The 23,430-nt window shown below is 44.6% G+C and overlaps 1 protein-coding gene across 2 annotated transcripts in view; it reads left to right on the forward strand.

The window, feature by feature from the left end:
- The first annotated feature begins 1,305 nt into the window (after positions 1 to 1,305).
- Positions 1,306 to 23,430, forward strand: part of LHFPL1 (LHFPL tetraspan subfamily member 1) — a 48,058-nt gene continuing 25,933 nt past the window's right edge. Inside the window, exons 1-3 of one of the 2 annotated variants that reach the window (XM_005291805.4) lie at positions 1,306 to 1,435; positions 6,928 to 7,857; positions 19,703 to 19,801. In XM_005291805.4, the coding sequence (XP_005291862.1) occupies positions 7,476 to 7,857; positions 19,703 to 19,801 (481 nt within the window). In that variant the 5' untranslated portion in view covers positions 1,306 to 1,435; positions 6,928 to 7,475. Of the gene's footprint in view, positions 1,436 to 1,649; positions 1,716 to 6,927; positions 7,858 to 19,702; positions 19,802 to 23,430 lie in introns of those variants that run through there. The other variant, XM_065556609.1, reaches the window with a different exon arrangement.

Here is a 23,430-nt window from a genome sequence, read left to right on the forward strand (position 1 = left end):
CCCGCCCCCAGTTCTGTCTTGCCCTTCCTTTATCTCTGCTATAACAGCCCATGCTCCCCCCAAATTCTGAACCGTCTCCATGTTTTGGACTTACCTGTAGGCTTTTGGTCAACTGCCCCCTTCAAACCTAGTTTAAAGCCCTCCTCACTAGGTTAGCCAGTCTGTATCCAAATATGCTCTTCCCCTTCCTCAATAGGTGGACCCCTTCTCTGCTTAGCAGTCCTCCTTCCTGGAACAGCATCCCATACTCAAGGAAGCCAAAGCCCTCCTGGCAGCCTCGCAGCCAGGCATTCACCTCCAGGATGCGTCTGTCTCTGCCTGGGCCCCTACCCCTTGACCGGAAGGATCAAAGAGAACACCACCTGTGCTCCCAACTCCTTCACCCTTACTCCCAGAGCCCTGTAGTCACTTCTGATCTGCTGAGGGTCATACCTCACAGTATCATTAGTGCCCACATGGGTGAGTAGCATGGGGTAGTAGTCAGAGGGCCAGATGATCCTCAACAATCCCTCTGTAATGTCTTGGATACGGGCCCCTGGCAGGCAGCATACCTCCTGGGATGCCACGTCAGGGCGACAGACGGGTGCCTCTGTCCCCCTCAGAAGAGAGTCACTAACCACCACTACCCTACGTTTACTCCTGGGAGTGGTGGCTGCGATCCTCCCAGCCTTGGGGGTACATGGCTTCAACTCCTCCACCTTTGGGTGTGATTCCTCATCGCTCGTTGCCAGGGCAGCATATCAGTTTTCCATCACTGTGATGGGTGGGTTGGAAGCAGGGGTGGAGCACTGCCTGCTGCCAGAAATAACCAGCTGCCAGTGTCCTCCCTGTGATAGAGCCATATCCTCCTCCAATGTGGCTGACTTACACCGGGTTGAATCTGGTCCTTAATTTACAAAGTGAGCTATGGCTGAGCACATACTGGCTGCTGTGTTGGTTTATAGTCCCTGGACAGCTGGTCTCTAACTCATCAGGGTAAAGCACCTCAAGTTGAGTATGAAAGCTGCTATATACAATCAAAACCTATTCTGGATTTAAACAAATGGAGCCGATATTTTTAACATGGGCTCCAATTCTTCCCCTCATGACCCCTCCCCGTGCCCTAACTTTTATGTCTGGCATTAGTCCTTTAACATAATAGTGACTGCTCATGGTGTTCTTGGATAGTACCTGGTGATATTGCTGTCTGGAGGACTGTAGCCTGTTCTACCCAGCGTCATCAAGCAGCCCAGGTTGGAACCATTCAGCATGCTCAGAGTTAATTCCTTCTAGGTAGTGAGTCTTGAGAACTCCTCCCCTCCTTCCCAAAGGTGAGTGGCTGCGCACTCCGAGAGGAGAGGAGCTTTCATTACAGTGCCAGTGTGACTGGCAGAATGTCGGAGAGCAGCAGAAGTTTCTCAGATCACAACCTGACAGGAGAGAGACTGATTTAGTGGTAAGGAGATTAATTTGCAGTCTGAGCTAAATGCATTTAAAATTGCCTTTAAGGAAGTTTCTTACAAGCTCAGGGCTTTAGCAGCATCTTAACCCCAGTCTATTCATTTATTCCTTGTTGTTAAATTTAATTTTTTTATTTTATTTTATTAACAAGAGCAATGTCATAGGGTGTTTGTTTTTTTCCTAATCCCATCTGTTTTGCTATTGTTTGTAGAATACTTACCTGGGATTAGAATCAGGATTTCACTTTCCCATTAACACACATCAAAGACTTAAAGGTAAAATGACAACAGACTGAATATCTGAAAGAGAGAACTTCCTAATGCGATAACACTACAGGAGTTAAATAAATGTATCCACTGGAGCTTGGTTCAGATAATCGGCTTAATCATGCACAATGTTTATTGAAAATATGAAAGTTACTTTTCAGTGAAATGAAGTTTACACCGATTTCACATTTATTGCTTTAAAATTGCTTGTATTCCCTTAACAACCAGACATTCTGTATTGGCTTATGTGATTTTTCTTTTTTTTTTTTGTCTGTAAGGGAGTGAAGGAAATGACAGCTGATGGCAACATAATATGTCAAATCAAAGAGCAGAGATTAGAAAGACTAAGTACAGTTATAAAATAATTACATTTTAAATGTCTTCCAATAGTTTCCCTTACTCTAGAAGTTTGCAAAGGGACTTCTATAAAACATGGTTTACTAACAACTTTTCTTTTTGCATTTAAAACTACTCCAAGGTTGGACAAAATGCCATGAAATGTTCAGAATGGAAAAGCCCCGCACTAGCACTATATGAGCTAATAGGTCTTTTTCATCTCTAGAGCATGGGCTAGACTCTGCGCTGTATTTGGTAGTGCAGAGGAGGGGAGAGTCAAAGCCATAGATCGATCTGTCTGTCTGTCTATCTTATGGTTTTATATGGCTGCCCATCACCATAGTATCTGAGCACCTTCCATGTAAAATGAATAGCAATAGTGCTGTCCCTACTGGACTTCATGAAGTCTCTGGAACAGCTCCTTGACTAGGGCTCAAAATACTGCTTGGGGTAGAAGTGGGTGAGCTAACTGGGGAGGTAGTATGGCCTTATGGGTAGAGCACTAGTCCAGACTCAGGAGAGCCAGTCCTAGCTCTGCTGGTGGGTGACCTTAAGCAAGTCACTTCCCTGGATGTGCGTTGGTTTCCTCTTCTGTAAAATGGGGATAATAATATTGACCTCCTTTTGAAAAGTGCTGAGAAATCTATGGATGAAATATATTATCTATGAGTTAGATGGTATTATTCAGTCCTACAATGATCCAGGCTCTGGCATACTGTAGGAGCTGCTGTAAAGTAGGCAAGCTAACTAGGACCACCTGTGGATTGCTGGCAGGTGGTAGTGCTCTGGTCATGTTCCCTCCCACGCTTTCCTGCCCCTGACATGCCCCCTTCACTGGTGACTATAGGACGTGTGGCACAGCAGCTAGGTACACCGGCTTTGTATCAGCTGAGAACTCCCCCATGTGGTGGGAATCACCAGCTGGGGGAAGCTGGTGGCTTTCCTGCCCCATTAGGCCACCAGAGCAGCTCAAAGGAAATTGATAACAAGAAAGGCTCTGGCTCTATAATTCGATGATTTATGTGTCACGTTACATCACAGTTATGAGGCAGTTGCAATATGATGACTGGTGTGTGTATACTTCTGTCTGTCTCAAGTACTGTATACGAATATGTTTCTGCTCTGCCTGGAGCGAATGCACACAGAGGATGAAGGTCTTAATAGTGGAACAGCTAGTAAAGATTATCTTGTAGATCTCGTGGTAGGGGTCTATGCCTGCTTGTGACCATGAAGTCCACCTGGCTACAGGCTGTGGAATGGGTAATGATGGCAGAGACTTCTGCAACCACAGAATCATTATGGAGGCTGACCATAGGCCTGGCTACCACATCGGTCATGTGGGGACCTTTCACTCTAGAGCTCTGCTGTTTCCTGCTTGAGCAGGGATTCAGTAAACTACAAAGGGTCCTTCCAGCAATAGTCCACGGCACCTGCTCCACTGCCTCTGCCTTCATCACTTGGGAAACTGCCTTCTACTGCTGCTGAGTGGAAATTACCTGGCTAGTCTTTGTGCATTGCTGCCTGCCTCCTTGCTCTGTGGGGCTGTGACTCATGCCTCGCAGAGCATGGCACAGGAGCGGCTAGGAGGAGTTGGCTGGCATCGCTCTCCTTCGTTGTGTTACAGGAAGGGTGTAGAAGGAAAGGCAGATGGGGGGCCATGGGAGCATGAAGCGTGAAGGGAAGAGATCTGGGCTTTAGGTTACTCATTTGTATTTTATTTATTCATGTTCCTGTATGATGTTCTCTTGGCGGATGCCCCACAGCGCTGTATATCTGAGGGAAGGTGAAGGCAGAACAATATTGCTCAGGGGCTTGGAGTCTTATTACTTTGCACTGGAAGGACCAGATTTTTAAAAGTGCTCAGCTCCCAGTTAGGAACCAAGAAGAAGGGGGCAGATTTTCAAAGGGGTTCAGCATGTTGGAGGAATGCGTAGGGCTTCTGGAAATCCGGCCAATTCCCTTAGGCACTTTGGAAAATCTGGCCCTAACTTTTGGGCACATATGTTCAAAGGGACATGTCCCATGGAGTAGACACAAAAAGCACTTCCTCTACCATATCTCACTCAGAAATGCAGTCATCCTTGGAGTGGAGCCCAGCAGCTGTTTATCAGCATACAACAACATTACATCTCCCAAGTTTTAGCACAGGAAGAGAAGAACAGTTCACATTGAGATGGGTCTAAATTACAGAGCTTGCAACCAAACTGGAATTTTTCCAGTGTCCAGCTGTGTCTAGACTTGATGTGGTGATTTGGGCCGCACTGGTTTGATGCATCAGGTTTGGATTTGGATCTGAATGTCTCCCACCCCTGCTGGCGTTTGCATCTGGGGTTCCAGTTCAGGCCCATCTCTAGCAGTATCTAATAGGTGCTAGAGGAGGGAATTTAGGCAGGGATATAATGTAATATTCCGTACTTCACTTGGGCCAGGTCACGGTGGCTAACACCCCGATTCCAGCAAAAACTATTATGGAGTCATTTTATTTCCTTTTAAAAATTGTTTCGTATGAATTTAGTACCATGGAGACTGAAGTCCTCGGTCAACAGAACAGGAACAGCATGAGTAGCAGCACAGCAAACCTCCCCCTCAATACTCTACCCTGAACTGCCAAAGTCACCTCTAAAGGCAAAGGTAAAGGCTACTCTCTTTTCCATACCCATTCACTCCTTGGCCTCCCGACTCAGATTGCCAGCCAGGGTAATTGTGATGGTTGTCCTGTGATGTAGACATCTGCACACTAGGAACTAAATGGAGACCGTGAACTCATTTACCAGAGGAGACAGAACAGTCACCAGATGGTAACACTTCCAGTCACTTCTGAGCTGGGTTGGATCTGGACCAGTGAAGTAGATTAAAACGGCGACATCTTTTTTCTATTAAAGTTTTGCTATTGACTTCAGTGGGGCCAGTATTTTACCCAAAGACTGCATAGCCTACTGAGCTATTCAGGCTCCCCTGCCACGGGACTGTTAATAGCACCAAGAGTATGTGGTAGGGAGGTAAATTTGGTTCCAAAATGAAGCACAAACCAACAGATTTTAGTCTGAAGTTGCTTAGGGCTCATGCAGATATAGTACAAATTTAGTTTGCTTCTCACTGGGGAAGAGGAAATTCTCCACTGCTATGGGGACGAGAGAAGGGGGAGGGAAAGAGTGCCTATAGATGCAGCAACCAGAGCCCAAAAGAGCCACACAAGCCCACTCAGTTGTTAAAATGTATTCACCAGACGACTTGTTACTGCAGCTGCCTCATCTGTTTAGCTTTCTTCTGTTTTTTAATTGTATTTCATTGAAGAAGCAAAAGCGAGATCATTCCAAAGTTATACTGGGTGCTTAATGACCTGTCGTATATCTGGTGTGTGTAGAGGGGATAGATCCCGGAGAAATGACATGGGTCCGGGTTTGCTTTTAAAAAAAAAATCATTTATGCTAGGTCTCCATTTGAATATTTTTACTAAAATTAAAATAATAATAAAAAAGCACTATCCACTAGACCGCAACATTGACTTTCTCCCTTCCCTCCCTAGATGTAACTGACGAAACATTTACAACCAGAGCATATTGGCAGGGAAGAGCAGGAACAGAAATGACAGCTCCTGCTGCTCCTGCTATACTGTATTTTAATTAAAAAAACCCAACAACCTCTCAAAGTTTCCTAAATCAAATGCCTTTAACATCTGTTTGAAATTCTGTTATTAAAGCACCGTGTTCCAGCGTGGCTATCTTTTCATGAATGTCCTCAAAGGGGCTCTCTTTCTCCTTAATTAAAAAAATACCCCGTGGCTCTGCCACAGTAATAAAATTCCAGGGAAAGGAGTTTGAGAGGGAGAGAGGCATGTTAGTGCTGGTGTGGAACTGGGATTGTTATCCATTGTTGTGATAGGAAGAATGGTCCAGTGCTAGCTGGGGACTTGAGAGACTCAGCTTCAATTGCCTGCTCTGCCACAGACTTCCTGGATGGCCTTGGACAAGTCACTTAGGGTATATCTACACAGCCTGTGGCAGCGAGCCTCCCAGCCAGGGCTGAGAGACTTGGGTTCGCATCCTTAAGCTCCAGCCTAAGCTGGGTGTATTCAAAGAGCGGTCTTTGCAGCTATTTTCAGAGTGCTAGCACAAGCCCCACAAGCCCAAGTCTCTCAACCCAGGCTGGGTTGCTCGCTGCTGCAGGCTGCATAGATGTATCTGTAGGCTCTCTATGTCTCAGTTTCTTATCTGTAAAATGGGGATAATAGCACTACCCTACCTCTCAGGCCTGCTGTGATGGTAGATATATTAAAGTTTTTGAGGTGCTCAGATACTATGGTAACGGTAACCCCATAAGACAGCTAAGTATAATTCTTCTTGGGATTGCTTTGAGGCCATCAAGTAAAGAAAGCAATTGTCACCTAGAAGGCACAAAACTATCTGTCTATACAGATACAGTGCAATCTCTTCTGTGTGATTGGAGTGCTCACTGCCGCTGTTCACCTAGGAATGCTCAGTGGGGGAATTACACGTTGCTATATAAAGTCTCAGTTTGGTTAAAGGAACACGGTCAATATTATGAAACTGACTCACATGAGAAACATTCTTGTGTCTGAGAGAGGCCACAGGCATTGAGGAACAAACTGCAACAAAAAGCAAATGATTATTCGTTGCTAATTTCTTTCATTTGCAATAACTTGCAATTTGCTTTTCATTTTTAATTTAATTTCATTTAACTTTTAATGTGTTTAACTTTTAACTATGGGAGTACGAGACTGAGCCCATGGTTTGCATATATAGGAGGACCTTTAAGTAACATTAATTCCTAAACACTTTTTTGGAGTGAAGAATTTTTGAAACCTACAATGTAAAGTATGAAATTGCTCAACCAGTAATCTTATTGGGTGGCTTTTCTGTTTCAGAGATTGCAGCTGAACATAGCAACTGCATCAGAACGACCTGCTAGCACTGTCAGAGCCGGCTTTGAGGTCGACTAACAACGGCACAACAGAATCTGAACTTCCAGCAGCCTGAGCAAATAATAGTCTCTTGTTGGAAACACTGGTTTGTCTCTGGGCCCAAGTGTATCAGTCAGTAGGCCTGGCCGGGCCCAGAACTCAGGAAAAGGACTAAGAACACAATGGAGTGAAATAATAGGGATGCTGCTGGCTTGTTGGATGAGGGAGGAAGTTGTCAGGGACCCATAGTTTTTTGCAATATATAGAGGATAAGGCTATTTGTAGGACGTTTTTTGAAAAAAAGGACAATTTTGCCTGGAGGAAGCTGGAGGCCTCTGAAAGCAGAGAGGAAGACCTGACGCACTGTTCCTGTTTTCTCTCTGGGCTAAGTCCCTTCTATTGCCCTCTCTTTTGTCCCTCTCTGAGGTTTGTGAAGACCACTGACAAGGAGACACTTTGCATGCCCTGAGGCAGCTACCTTCAATTTCACTTCTAACCAGAGATCTAAGAAGATGGGCAGCAGTTTGACGCTGGTTGGGGCCCTCTGGGCTTTCCTATCCTTTCTCACAGCAGTTGCCAGCTCGGCCAGTTACTTTATGCCCTGTTGGCTCGTTGGTTCCCAGATGGGGAAGCCGGTTTCATTTGGCACCTTCCGACGGTGCACGTACCCAACTCGGACGGAGGAGAGGCACCTGGTGATGGTGGAAGAATGTGGGAGGTATGCCAGTTTTGGGGCTATCCCCAGCTTATCCTGGCAGATCTGCACCGTGGTGACGGGAATTGGCTGTGCCTTGCTGCTCCTGGTGGCGTTAGCAGCCATTCTGGGTTGCTGTGTGGAAGAGCTCATCTCTCGAATGATGGGACGCTTCATGGGGGCAGCCCAGTTTGTAGGAGGTAATGGAAATCGTTTGCATTATGCTACATACGTGAGTGGCTTCAGGTTGCTGATTAGCATATGCTAATACTGTACAGTGATCTTCAGAGCACTGCTCAGAACAGCAAAGATCCACTGAGCTGGAGACATCTGTACTAAACATCTGAAGTAAATCTCAGTAGCATGAATATGATTTTTATTCCAATACTTGACCCTTCTGTTTTATGTATAGTCTTTAATTTCCTCTAGGCTCTACATAAATACCACGTCTGTTACGAGAGACACTCTCAGTACATTAAATGTTCTTCTGGTTTGTTACCAGGCCCAGAGCTGTAACATTCCCCCAAAGCCAGGAATCTCTGTGGGAGAACATTCTGCCTACTTTAGCTGCTGGTTCTTTCTGTTTAATACACGTCCCCTGATGACAGTAACTGCAGTACTTTATTTCCACTATCGTCTTTAACACCCCTGATTACTTCAGTTATGCCTCTTCCAGAATGAGGAGGACCTGGCCTTTCTGAACCCTCTTGGAGCTTGTCTGCACAGCAAGTTACTGCACGGCAAGCCAGGATATGACTCCACTGTGCCTCAGCTTGCTGCACGGTAGCGTCTTGTGTGGACTTTGCTACAGCGCAGTGAAAGTCCCAGAGTGCGGCTTGGAGTACTTCCAGTGGTAGTACACCGAGCCGCGCTTCGGCACTTTCGCTGTGCTGTAGCCGTGTCTGCATGGGACATTACTGCGCTGCCGGCTCAGGCATTGTAGATTCACAATGGGACGTGCCATTTGGCAACTTGCCATGCAGACAAGCCCTAAGAGAGTTCAGAAAGGCCAGGTCCCTCTCACTGTAGAAGTGGCTTGCTGTGTAGACAATCCCATGGCTATGTCTTCACTGCAAGCAAGAGGTGCTGTCTTGTTGAGTGAGTGAGGGAAGTTGGCAGGGACCCACCGTAATTTGCGAGACAGAGAGGATAATATTTGTAGGCGCTTTTTTTTAGAAAAAAAAAGGATAATTTTACCTGTGGGATGATAGTGGCCTCTGGAAGCAGGGAGATAGCTCCCTCCTGGTGGACACAGGACACTCTAGTTTTCACCTCAGCTAATTGAGGTCCACCCAAGGCAGGGCATATAGTGTTGACTTTGACTAGCTACATTCAGGTGAGAACCATCTGTGCCTTGACTCCACCAGGCTGTTACGTTGTGGCAGCTCTCTGAGGTTCGCTGTCTCTGCAATAAATGCACCTCTTCTTGCAGTCACGATATAGCTATGGAGAGATTCTCCTAATGTGGCTTTCTACCTAGCATAACCCTCGTGGCATTTTATCGGTCCTGCCCTCGTCTGTCTCCACAATTCTGTTGTTATCTGTATTGCAGGAATGTGTCAAGACTGGGGCCCCATTGTCCTGGGCACCATACACACACAGCTAGAGACAAACCTGCCCTGCAGCACTTACTATCCAAAGGGAGAAGACAAGAAAAGGGAAACTGAGGCACAGAGTGGGGCAGGGACTTGCCCAGTGGCAGACAACAGTTAAGTGTCAGGGCTGGCAACAGAACTCAGGTCACCCGAGTCCTTGTCCAGTTCCCTAGCCAGAACACATTCCTATCCATAATGTCCTTCCTACATACATGTGGACCAGTGTGTTACCCCAGTTTGACACCCGCTTCGCTCCTTTGAAATCAGTCTAGTGTGAAGCTGGAGTGACACCTTGGTGAATCAGGCTCATTGTCTCCAGAACTGTGGGATAACAAAAGAATCCTGCCTCTATCTCTGTCCTCTCTTCCCCATGCTTTGTTCAGTCCAAACTGATCAACTACTTGGCCCTTTCCTGTCCGTCTTCCATTCTCAGCCCCAGGCCTCCTACCCCCTCTGCCTTCATTCCCACTCTGAGACTGCCCACCATGCCTCCACCTTCTCTTCTCTCTCCTTCCCAGAGGGTTCCATACTCTCCTTGCGCCTGCTAGTCAATTACCGTAGATGACTGATGGAAAATAAAAGGCAAAGCTTCCATCAGCTGCAGCAGCATTGCTCCAGGTGGGAGGTCCCTTAGTGTACAATTACCAGCAGTGATTTGCCCCAGTGCCGCTAACCCATCCTTGAAATGTAGTTTTGCACTGGGGCAACGTATCCCAGTTTCAAGCAGGTGCAAAACATGGCTTATGGCCTGTGTCTTTGCATGTCTACACTAGGGGTTTGCACCGCTGCACCAGTAGTCAAAATCTCCACTGTAGCCAAGGCCTTAGTGTGTTGTCTGCATTTTTGTAATAAACTGGAACGTCTTTGTTTTCCCTCCCCAGTATGATACTGCTAGTTTATTTACACAATAGCTTGAAAACCACAGAGCACACAGCAAAGCACCACAGCAAACCAGTGTGCAACTGCTTCCTTCTCACAAAGGAGGGCTGTGAGCATGAAGGGTTATACATATAAAACCATGATGTGATGGATTGGAAGCAGCCATCTAAGCAATGCAAACTGGAGTTCCTGTCCACAAAGCTGAGCTGGGACTAAGGGGGAAGTTTAAACAAAGGAACCCTCCAGGAGTTAAAAATAAATCTCATTTGTGGGTGTTATATTCAAATGTGAAATCGATGATTACACTAGGCTATCATCCCCCCCAGGTTCTGATCTCCGTTCTGTCAGTATCAATTCCAAAGAACGCCACTGATAGCAGAATCTGGCTGCCAGACTGTAGGGAACTGAGGAGACTGGTTTTCAAAAATGCCGAGGACCTACCACTTCAGCTAAAGTCAGTGGGAATTGTGGCTGCTTAGCACCTCTGAAAATCAGCTCACTATTATTTTCTCTAAAGCCATCCCTTTGTATTAAGATGTCCTCATATGTGCACGCTGTGCATCATTTACATCACTCATTGCCACGAGGCTTTCAGCTGCACAAGCCTCTGAAACCAGCACCACGAAGGATGAAGAACTATTGCTGGGAAAGAGTGCTACATTTGGATTATTTTTAAAAATATGATAAATATTGGAACGGTCGTAATTTCCTCCTTTTACGCTTTAGCTTGGCATGCAATGGGCTTGTCTAGGCAGCTGGTTGTGTTTGTTTGAGACCGCTTCCAACTGAACAAAACAAAGAGGCATTGTTTAAAAATGCACATCCAGCCTTATTGGCAAGAACCGTAGGGGAGATATTACAGGGATGGTGCCAGAATCCAAACGTTTTAATTGACTGCTGTCCGAGTCCCTCCGCCCTCGGAGCTCTGTAATAGATGCATTTTTCTCCAGGATCTCCTCCCATCCAGGCAAGTCACCCTCAGCAACAGAGGACAAATTGCTTTCAACAGCTCTTTGCAGAATCAGGCAACTTGCCCTGGGACATCAGACTGTAACAGCAGGGTAGCAGTGTTCTGCACAGTGGTACAAAGGAGAGGCAGAAAGGGCTTGTCGTTAAGGCCCAGGACTGTAGTCATTAGATCTCGCTTCAATTCTTGACTCTACTACAGACTCTTTGTGTGACCTTGGGTCAGACACTTAATCTCCCTGCACTCTGGTTCCCCATCTATAAAATAGGGACAATAATATTTCCTTACGTTATTGTGGGGGAGAACCTACTAATGTTAGTGAAGGGCTTGAATCCTACAGCAATGAAGGCCAAATTCATTAAGATGCACCACTAAATCTTGAAACCAATGGATGTTACCTCCGCTTGTGATGGATGTGATAATTTTCAGTTAAGGAAAATAAATAGTCCAGATTCTTAGCTCTGCTGGGGCTGCTTTGCATCTCTCTATCAGCCATGAACCCAGAAGATTCATCCCTGTACAAGGAGAATCCACAGGTGGTACAGAGCATATACTCCAGTGGTTCCTGGCTGCTAGACTAGCTCTGGGGAGTGTAAGTAATTTATATTGGAGGGTGGGCTGGCCCCAGGATCAGGGGAGCCCCTCTCTGATCCAGCATCAAGTGCAGCATGGCCAGACCAGCAAATCAGGCACATTATTCTTTGATGATCGGAGAGTAGAGACAGAGTTGCAGGCTTCACGGGTTTAGATGAACAGAGGTAGCGGATGGGAAAGAGGTCTAAGCATCAGGTTTTGAATACCTAGAGTACCTGCCATCAGGACTAGAATCCCAGCAGGGCTGACTCAGCTTTTGACCTTTCCACGGATCTCCTGTATGGCTGATTGCGCATCCCTTGGACAGCTCCTTGATCTTCGCCACGCCAAACCACTCCTCAGTCTCAGTTCCCTGGGGAGCAGTTCAACCACCTCCACCTTCCATGTAGACCAGGGTAGAGCCACTCATGGAGTGTGCCCTCCATGTGTAGAGTAGGGGACTTTGCTGCCAAGCTACATTCTGGGCAGAGTCTGCAATTCCCCACTACAGTTGTATTTGCCTAATTATTCAATTTAAATGCAATCTTTTGATGTTGGTTCCATATAGTTTCATGTCCTATACTACACTGTGAGAAACAAGAATGATGTAAGATATTCTATATGCTGGCAGTTTTCTTTGGGTTGCATGTACATTAGCAGAAATCACTCCCTGGGTGACTATTCCTGTTGAAGAACTAGTTTTCAGATTATGTTGCATTGTTCTACTTAACTTCTGTTGGCAAGCCTGTTAAGTGTTTTCTTCAGGACCAAGGAATAGGAACTTCTGACTACAAGGATTTAGCCGTCATACTAATCTAGCAGCATTTGAGTATGTTCTACCGCCATCTAGCTAGTTCTCAAGGTAGTTCGCATTACTACCCAGCCCTGTGAGAGATTGAAAACTGTTTTATTTTTACATTTAAGATTGGCCAGAACCATGAAGTTCAGGTCTGGATATGAACTGCCTCAGAATACTTCTGTATGTGGGGATCTGGTTTGGGCTTGTCTTATTAAGGCTGCTGAACATTTGTTTACCTGAATTTCCATTTCTACTTATTCCATTGAAGCATACCTCAAAAAATAATTGTTGCTCAGTATTTTAGGTGTCAACCTACATTTCCAAAAAATAAAGGACAACTGTATGAAAACTGCAGGTCAAAGTTTATTCTGAAAGGTCACCACCTCACAATGTTTCATCATGTGTGATCAGGGCTTAAATTCTCAGAGTATTTCCTGGAGCCAACCACGCCTCCCCACCTCCATTCTCCACGGGGCATGCTGGGGCTCAGGGCTCCAGGCTTCAGCCATGGGGCCCCATGGACCCCCTGAAACTGGTCCATGGCCCCCCAGAGGACTGCAGATCCCTGGTTTAGAACCACAACAGCATCAGGCTAGTGTCAAGGTTTGAAAATATTTACCAGAGCTCTGCTCTGGACAGCTCCGGCTGAATTTAAGCCCTGCGTGTGATCCTTCGTATGGTTATTGCTTAAATATATATTTTTAACTCCAGTCAAATGCTTCTTAGTAGAGCTTAACTGGGTACAGGTCATGGGCTATTAAGCACCAAGTAGATAAAAGGAGGGGTGAATTCCCCTAATAACAATTAAAATCAATCAACATTAAATAAAAATGTGCCCAAGAGCAACGCATGTTCCTGAACAATGATGAACCAACCTGGCTTGTGGCTACTGTCTCCTGACAATCCTGCCATGCAGGTAGCAGGTTATAGAATGCTGTAATTGGATGAATCAACTTGTCTCTTTCCTTCCTTGGGAAGAATTAGTATTGCTTAGTTAGCCAATAGCTAATAGCAGTGTCATAGATCAATGCACAAGTGATACACAAGTGTAGACTCAGGTTTAAATCATTTCATACAGCGGCACAAGTAAACCAATAAGGCTGCTCTAAGTACTATTCTTACCAGCTGCATTACAGAGTTAATGTACATTATAGATAAAGGAGCTAGTAACGTTATTTTAAAAGAAAACATTTCTCCGCCTAGCAGTTTTACAGGTTTTTTTAGAAGGCTGCAGGAGAGACTAGATTTGTAATTTAAATGATAGTATTTGTATAATGACAGTGCTTAAAGGCCCCAACCAGGGATTGAACCCCATTGTGCCAGGCACTGCACAAACATAGAATAAAAAGCAGTCTCTTCCCCCAGGAGCTTCCCGATGTCCACTGATTCTCAACTTGTACAGCATCTCACAATGCTGATTCACATGTGCCTGCAAAACTCTATGGATTTTATGACAGGCATAGAAGGTTCTCGGCAGTAGGTACATTAACTGAAATACATCTCGGGGAGAAGTGCAATTAGTTTCCAGTCAGAGCAATCTCAGCATGGCAAAAAGTGCAGAGAAAATAGGTCCATTAAGACCCAGACCTCAGATACATTTTCCTTTCGCTTTGAGCCCAGCTGTACTCAGCAGTTTGTTTACTAACCACAGAGACAGAGAGCAGGGCCCCTGCAAGTATGTCCTATGGGAGTAAACAGCGGTTTGCCGAGGTTAATCTTCTGCAGTGATGGCCTGGCTGTAATATCCCCAGGAGACTAGATATGTCACTTCCACACATTAGTTCTGTGCTCCTTTTGCTGGTGATAGAAACAGGCCGTTTGTCCCTCCATTCACTGACGCGTAACATTCTCCATCTGAAAAGGCCACAGAGCATTATGGTGAGTTTTGCTCTTTAACCCTTTGGACACTGGGTTTTTAGGCTTCCAGCCTTGTAAGGGGAACACATAAAATACATTAGAAATGTGATACATTTTTTGTTTGTATTTGCTTCCCACATAAATGCTGGCAATTTGTGTGTATAATATTTGTATAGTAGCAGTAAATAGATCTGAGGTTCCCCCCTTTAAGCATTCCTATGGCCGGGCACCTGGACAATGCTGGTGTTCTCAAAGGTCAGTGCTCAATGCTGCACTCTGAAACATGCCCACGGTGCAGGCATCCCTTCTCCCCCTACCTGTCAAAAGTGCAAGGATCACACCTGGATGGTGCAAGACATGGCATGTTTCAATTAATACAAACATCATCTCTAGCTAAGGTTGAGCGTGCATATTAAATGCATGATCCTAGCATCATGCCCATATGATCCTTGCACTTTTGCCAATGTGAGGCCTCCTCATACTTTGTCCTGGAGGTCTAGCTTCCTCCCATTCGCAGTGCAAGATATGCCTGGTGGCCTGCCTCCTCCTTACACCTTATCCTTGGTTCCAGCAGCCCTCCTGCTGACTCAAATTCTGCAACCCTTCATAGGCCTTTGTAGCTAGCACTGAAATGCTGATGCACTATTTCATGGAAGTGTTTACAGCAAAGGAAATAATATTTTCCATACTATCCAGCTTCACAGTCAGTATTGGGCAGATAACGTGGCTAATTATTGCACATGCAGCCAGTGCTAAACACATGGGTTTGACATCATCCCTGCCCCGCGTATTTGTCTATCGGGTATATCACCCTAGTTTTCAAGCAGTGACATCAGAAAGAGACATCACCAGGGAAAACGGATCAGTTCCCCCCTTCTGATAAAATGTAATATAGGAAATGCTGAAAAGTGCAAATGTACTGCAGCATAATTTACTTACTATTTCATTTTTAAGAATACGCCCTTAAGGGCTTCCGTTAGCCCTTTGATGGAGTATAATGGGATTAGTTGTCAGTTACGAGTCCACAAAATACATTTTTGGCTTAGTGCCTTTTACTTCTCTAAAAGGATTGTGCATGGGGGTGCGGCTGCACATGTATATTATATTATTTGGAGAAGCTCTCGGGGGATATGGCTGACTGCCACTATAGGATGCATTGGCTTCTCAGCCCAGACGGCATTAGTGTCAAGCTGTGTTCATACTGTTATTCTCCCGGTATGACTTACATCCAGATACACTCCACCTGAGGGGTTTTTTTTCAGGCTCTAATTTTTAGGCTTTGATAGTATCAAATGAGGGGGAAAAAATGTTCCATTAACTGATTTAAATTGTAAATAAATGTGATTCAGCTGGGCAGTTGCCCCTTTTGTATTTGGGTTCTGTGAATATTCTGGTGAATGAGTTTACTGGCAGGAATGTCATCAGACAGTGATATTTTTTAAGTAGGGCTGTTGATTAATCGCAGTTAACTCATGCGATTAACTAAAAAAGTTTTAATTGCGATGAAAAAAAATAATTGTGATTAATCGCAGTTTTAATCGCACTGTTAAACAAGAGACTACCAATTGAAATTTATTAAATATTTTGGATGTTTTTCTACATTTTCATATATATCTTGTATTCTGTGTTGAAATTGAAATCTAAGTGTATATTTTGATTACAAATATTTGCACTGTATGATAAAAATGATAAACAGAAGAAATAGTATTTTTCAATTCACCTCATACAAGTACTCTAGTGCAATCTCTTTGTCCTGAAAGTGCAACTTACAAATGTAGATTTATTTTTTTGTTACATAACTGGACTCAAAAACAAAACAATGTAAAACTTCAGAGGCTACAAGTCCATTCAGTCCTACTTCTTATTCAGCCAATCGCTAAGACAAACAAGTTTGTTTACATTTATGGACGATAATGCTGCCCTCTTCTTATTGACAATGTCACCAGAAAGTGAGAACAGGCATTTGTCTGGCACTTTTGTAGCCAGCATTGCAAGGTATTTACGTGCCAGATATGCTAAACATTCGTATGCTCCTTCATGCTTCGGCCACCATTCCAGAGGACATGCGTCCATGCTGATGATGCTTGTTAAAAAAAAAATGTGTTAATTAAATTTGTGACTGAACTCCTTGGGGGAGAACTGTATGTCCCCTGCTCTGTTTTACCTGCATTCTGCCATATATTTCATATAACATCGGTCTTGGATGATGATCCAGTACATGTTGTTGTTCGTTTTAAGAACACTTTCACTGCAGACTTGACAAAACGCAAAGAAGGTACCAATGGGAGATTTGTAAAGCTAGCTAGTGTACAGGACCCAAGGTTTAAGAATCTGAAGTGACTTCCAAACTCTGAGAGGGACGAGGTGTGGAGCATGCTTTCAGAAGTCTTAAAAGAGCAACACTCCGATGCAGAAACTACAGAACCCGAACCACCAAAAAAGAAAATCAACCTTTTGCTGGTGGCATCTGACTCAGTTGATGAAAATGAACATGCGTCGGTCCACACTGCTTTGGATGGTTTTCAAGCAGAACCCATCACCAACATGGACGCATGTCCCCTGGAATGGTCGTTGCAACATGCGCATCTGGCACTTAAATATCTTGCGACGCCGGCTACAACAGTGTCATGAGAATGCCTGTTCTCACTTTCAGGTGACATTGTAAACAAGACACGGGCAGCATTATCTCCTGCAAATGTAAACAACCTTGTTTGTCTGAGTGGTTGGCTGAACAAGAAGTAGGACGGAGTGGACTTGCAAGCTCTAAAATTTTACATTGTTTTATTTTTGAATGCAATATTTTTGTACATAATTCTACATTTGTAAGTTCAACTTTCATGATAAAGAAATTGCACGACAGTACTTGTATTAGATGAATTGAAAACTACTATTTCTTTTGTCTTTTTACAGTGCAAACACTTGTAATAAAAAATAAAGTGAGCACTGTGCACTTTGTATTCTGTGTTGTAACTGAAATCAATATATTTGAAAATGTAGAAAACACCCACAAATATTTAAATAAATGGTATTCTATTGTTTAATGGTGCGATTAATCATGATTAATTTTTTTAATCGCTTGACAGCCCTATGTTTAAGCAAATATTGGAGGATAGTAGCAGCTAGTGAATCTCAGATTTGTAATCTGCATTGTGGAAGGAGCAGCTCTTCAGCTGGTGTCATAGCGCATGTTGGCATAGCACAACTGGTTTCTGTAGAGCTACACCTGTTTACACCAGACGAGGACCAGCCCTAAGAATAACATTCATCCAGTCAAGGACCAGAAACCTACCAGATGACCTATGTGTCCAATCAAAACAACTTGTATTTCAAAGGTTAATTACTAAATGCTCACAGAAGCTGTTTGCTTCAAAAATTCAAAAATCATTGGCTGAATAATTATGAAATTTTAGAAAATCATGTTCCTTTTCTGGATAATCCGAACAGACGAAGAGGCAACATTCATTGTATAAACTACACACATCCGAATTATTCACCTCCCTTGTACAGAGCCCCTTAAATCCCATTGATTTAAGAGAGTTCAGCACCTGACAGGATGGAGCCCATTGTTTGTAAACTTGGTTAGAAACTTGTAGCTTTGATACTGAGGGGGTTGGGGGTTGTGTGTGTGTTTGTATGTTACTCACTAGCATCCTTTACTAACAGGCAATAGGCAGCTCTTCAAAGCATTTGTCCCAGAAGAGAGAGAGAGAGAATTCAAAGCAACTTTGCATCATTAAACAGCTGAGAATGATGATGGACCCAGCAGGAGACCCAACACCCACTTGAAGGAGCATAGTGTATTTATCATTCTCTGCTGGATTGTTACATTCTATGATTATCTACTGGAAACACATACCCTGGCAAGCCATTTACAGCGGTCAGTGACTGCTGAGTTGATCCCGGGAAGATAATGACAGCACAGATTACACAAGGCAGAACCAGTTACTGGACCAGAACTGAGCTTTTCTGCATTGCTACATCACCAAACAAACAAAACCAACAACAACCTAAAGCCCAGGAGTTGGAAACCCAAATCAGAGAAATGCTCAGTTGGACAGGTTTTCTGATCAATCCCAACCTTGTCGTTCCAGAGCAAATAGTTGCAATCTTTTTTGGGGGCAGGCACAATTTTCTGCAATGCTGCCAATGAGCTTCTTGATGGCTCATTACACATCACACATGCTGGGCTTACAGTGTGTGTGTGTGTGTGTTTGTGTTGGAGGAGAAGGTCACAGACCCAGCACAACAATCAAACAAACAAATTAATAAAGTAATCAAGCTGGGTCACTGAGGCTTGTACTTTAAGCACCGTTTTACCAAAGCTGCTGCTCCCAGATTATGAAAGACCCTCCCAGCCCCCAAAAGTTTTCAGACCACTGTAAGCACCACACATGTACTCCCCTTCTTCTGATTCTTGGCCACAGCTGGGCGCATATTACAAACATTTTTGGGTGAATATTTGTTTGAATTTTTAACTTGAGTTTGCTTCAACTCTGTACACATTCCTGTAGGGTCCTTAATGCCTGTTATGGCACATTATGTGTTTCTCTGTCTACTGACTTTTGTTTTAGATGAAGCAAGGAACAACAACTATCCAGAGACCCGTTCTGCTTTCAGTCAAATCAGGAATAACTCAATGGGCCAAAGTCACCACCAGAGCGAGAACTCAGTGGTTCCCTCTCTAACATTGTGTGTCTGAAACGTAACAATACATGGCAGCTGCCCCCGTAGGCCCTTCTACACTTTACGGCGCCGTACGAGGAGACAGAATAGCAGCATCACCTTTCAGTCACATGGCAACATGGGCCAGTGTGGCTGAGCATTATGGGTATGTCCACACTGCAATTAAACACCCACAGCTGGCCTGTGCCAGCTGAGGGGGCTCCAGGCTGTAAAATTGCACTGGAGATGTTTGGGCTCAGGCTGGGGCCTCAGCTCTGGGACTCTGCCAGGCTCCAGCCAGAGCCCAAACGTCTGCAGTGCAATTTTACAGCCTCGCAGCCCAAGCCCTGCGAGTGTGAGTCAGCTGTGAGGGGCCGGCCAAGGGTGTCTAATTGCAGTGTAGACACAGTCTCAGCGTCCTCTCTCTGAGCAGTCGGAGAGCTTGATTTCTCAGAACACTAGCTTGGCTTTCAAACCGCATTTGTTTCTACTGAGGCTTTTTATTAAATTGTGTCAATTCCCACTCCCCTGTTAATCTTCAGTGAGGTTTTCAGAAACATCTATTCGATGATGAATGAAATAAAACGTGCAGCCTAAAAGTCTGTGTTTCTAGGGATCCTGTCGCGACGACCCCAGAGTGGTGGAGTTTTATTTGGTTTTTTAAATCTTCTGTGGGACGTCTTTACATTTCTCTCTCTCTCTCTTTTTTATAGGGCTGTTGATAAGCTCAGGCTGTGCTTTGTATCCCTTAGGATGGAACAGCCCAGAAATACAGCAGACGTGTGGGAATGCCTCCAATCAATTTCGCTTAGGTAAGGCAGCCCTGGAAAGGAGAACACCTAATGGGTTTTTATACATATTCTCTCTAGTTAATCACCTTATATGAGTCCTGAATCAATGACAACAATGTTATTCATCTCAGCCAGGACCTATGCTGGCCTGGTAGGTCCAGCTATTTTGGCTGCTGTCCGTATCATGGGTCATATCACACTTCTGCCTTCTACAATTTGTGGGATTTTCATTTTCTTTTGTTTAAAGTTGACTAGAGAGCTACCTCCTGGCCCTATTGCTAAAGATCTTTCTTTGATAACTGGTGCAGCTGATTGTGACTGTCGGGTAAAACAATACATAGTGTGTCAGAAAAGTTGATCTGGGGCACTTGTTATCCGGATTGGTGCCTTATTGTGCTAGATGCTGTACAGAGAGATAGGCAGACATGATTCCTGCCACCTCCCCACCCCAGTGCAAGGGGTGCTTCTGTGTATCCCTGTATCTTCAAAGTCATGTACAATATACAAACATTAAGTAGCGAACCCCAAAATACTTTATATTCCCTTGTTTGTTTGTTTCTTTTTTTTTTTTTAGTATTTTGTTAAGCAAAATGCTTGTGATCTGAGAGAGAGTGAAGCCCTCTGTTTATCCACAGGACAGGTGCAGCACAGGCAGCAACTGTGCAAACTTCTTTGCCAATGTTCCCAGAGCTCACAAGCTTAGACTGACCTGGAGGGACCATCTCTGCTGGGGACAGAGTGTGACAGATTTTTGTTACCAATTTGCCTGGGCCACAGTTGATTAGGCTGGGCCACAGGATTTTTTTAGGGTGGAGATGGCGAAGCTCACCAAGGGTTTAAGTTTTAAAAATGTATTAATAAAATAATACAATACAGCAGAGAGTGCTGGGAACGCTCCCACGTCACTCAGGGGAAGAAAGAAAGCATTAGAGCTCCAAGCCCTAACCCACTTTTATACTTACACACGTGCTACCCAAAACTGGCCAGGCCTGGGTGTAACGTCCGAAGAAGAGCGGGAGGGGTGGACGGGAGTTTTTGCCCTGGGCTCAGGGCAAATTCACTGTAATTTTCAAATTGCTTTAGCTTTTGGGAGGGTTTTAAGTTTTGGGTTTTTGGGGGAGTGTTGTTATTTAGGGCCCTTTGTGCCTGGTGCTCTTTGTACCAGTTTAAACAGGCTTGCTGTGGCCTTTTTTGTTTTTTAAAACATTTTGGCTTTGGAGACTGTTTTTTTGTTGTTTTTGCAACTTTGCATTTTTTTTTTTTAATAGCTGGTTGGGGGGTTGGACTTTTCCCCTTTTGTTTTGGCAGGTAGCAACTGGCCTTGGACGGGAGTCAGCTTTTTATTTTTGGACTGAGCTTGCTAGCTACAGTGTTGAGTTTAGGGTGACCAGACAGCAAATGTGAAAAATCGGGACAGGGGGTGGGGGGTAATAGGAGCCTATATAAGAAAAAGACCCAAAAATCGGGACTGTCCCTATAAAATCGGGACATCTGGTCACCCTAGTTGAGTTAACCCGTTCTTCTGTTTCCCTGCCCCCCCCGGCCTCTCGGACTTTGTAAGGAAACTTTCACTTTTCACTCACACACCTTTGACCCTTCCCAAAATGCTTTGCGATGCTTGCAACAGCATTAACAATATACAGTGCTGATTTGCCTTTCCAGGGGACTCCCTAAGGGGAGGGGTCCATTGGATTGTGACATTCCCCCAGTTGACCCCAAATCAACATTTTGTTGGGAGGGGTCACCACTTAGGTTTTTACCCTCTCCCTCCGATACGGTGGCAAGGGTTACTGTTGGTTTTTTACCTAAACAGCAATACAGCATGCACCAGATTGTTAGGACAGCACCAATTGCATACACTAGCCAATAATGACTTTTAGCTTTATTAGTAACATAGCATAACATATTTTGTTGTTGACATAGATGACTTATTTGGATGGCTGTGGCAAAGGCATTTTTTGTTTTAGGTTAAATGTGTGTTTTAACATTGTGAAGGAGGAGGCATTTGTTTGGAATACAGAAAGTTGCTTTTGGAGGTGCGCCAACGGGAAAAACACATTGGGTGTTATTTATAAAAAATTACACACAACGTAGTTAGAAATGTTAACAGTTTGTTGCAGAACGGTGGGCCAATGCACTGAAAAATGTTGTGTTTGTGATTTTAACAGTAAATTGAGAGGCACCCTGGGGTTGGTGGCTTTTTAAACACACGCTGAGGTATTGGTAAACAGATGTGCTACAGTGGGAGCATATTTTGATGCCTCCCCTTCCCAACAGATGTGTTGATCCACCTTATAAAAGTGGCCTGGCATTGCCTTTTTTTTTTTTACACATTATTTGAGGGGGCTCCATAGGCCAGATTGCCAGGTGTTGCCCTTTGCAATTCATAGGTGCTGATAGTCCGGGGATGCAGGCAGCACATATTGCTTAGCCATATTTTTTGGGGTGAGCCACCACCTTTTATACATTATGATGGACCACCCAGTTTTAGAGGCAGCCTTTTTAAAGGCCGGGTTGGATTTTTATAGTAGAGGCCCCCACTTCTTTTATGGGACCAAAGGCCATGGAGGAGCAGGCTATGCCTGTGCACTTTTAATTAGTGAGCCTTTAGAAATGGCGAAAAGGCCATTTTTGGGGGGTGAATTTTTGAGTGGGAATGGATTTTATGGGGGATGATTTGGGCTTTATAGAGCACATTTTTTTGGATGCTACGGATTTGTTGGGTTAAATATTGTTGGAGCTGGGAATACACAGAATTTTATGCTAGCTGGGTTTTGGCCTTAATTTTGGTTTAATTAGTTTTTGCAAGGTATTTTGCATGTGGAGGACCAATTTGGCAGTATGTTTGAAGGTGGCAGTGGCCACTGTTGGGTGGGTGAGATTTGCACTTGTGACCAGTTTTATGGCCTTTTTAAATTGTTCTAACTGCTTGTTTTTTATGGCACTTTACTGAATAGTTTAAATATTGACTGCCAAATTAGCCCCATTCCACAAGGAGCTTTGCTTTTTTCGGTGGGGGCCAACATTTGTGTAAGGAGGGGAAGTTGGAGGGTGCCCCCCCTTGTACAATTGGGGAGGAAGGTGGAGACCTGAAAGCATGTTAGGGTTTCGGATTTAATTGGGGAGGGATACGCAGGGCCAGGGGACCTGAGGTTCTTGGCAGGGGGCCACCACGGGGAAGATACCTAAGTAATACATGGTGTTACATTTTTAGGCTGACGTGCCACAATTTCCTGCCCCCCGCCAGTGGATAATTGATTTTTGTTTTACCAGGGCCAATTTTGGACAGTGGTAAACTTAACAAAGGAGGAAACTCGAGGATTTTTATAGATACAACTCTACCCTGATATAATGCGACCTGGGCGGACGGTGAGGAGGCTAGCAGGGAGGCTGATTTGTCCTGGGCCCCGCACCCCTCTAGGGACAGCTCCGACACGCTGCTCTGAGCGGTGTGTTAAGGGTGCCAGGCCGGGGCTGAGAGGTTGGGGGTTCTGAGGGGTCAGTCAGGGGGCGGGAAGTAGGTGGGGGTCAGATGGGGGCGGGGCCAGGCTGTTTGGGGAGGCACAGCCTTCCCTACCCGATATAACGTGGTTTCACCTATAATGCAGTAAGATTTTTTTGGCTCCCAAGGACTGCGTTATATCGGGGCA

This window comes from Chrysemys picta, chromosome 9 (genome assembly GCF_011386835.1).
Source record: "Chrysemys picta bellii isolate R12L10 chromosome 9, ASM1138683v2, whole genome shotgun sequence".
Lineage (NCBI taxonomy): Eukaryota > Metazoa > Chordata > Testudines > Emydidae > Chrysemys > Chrysemys picta.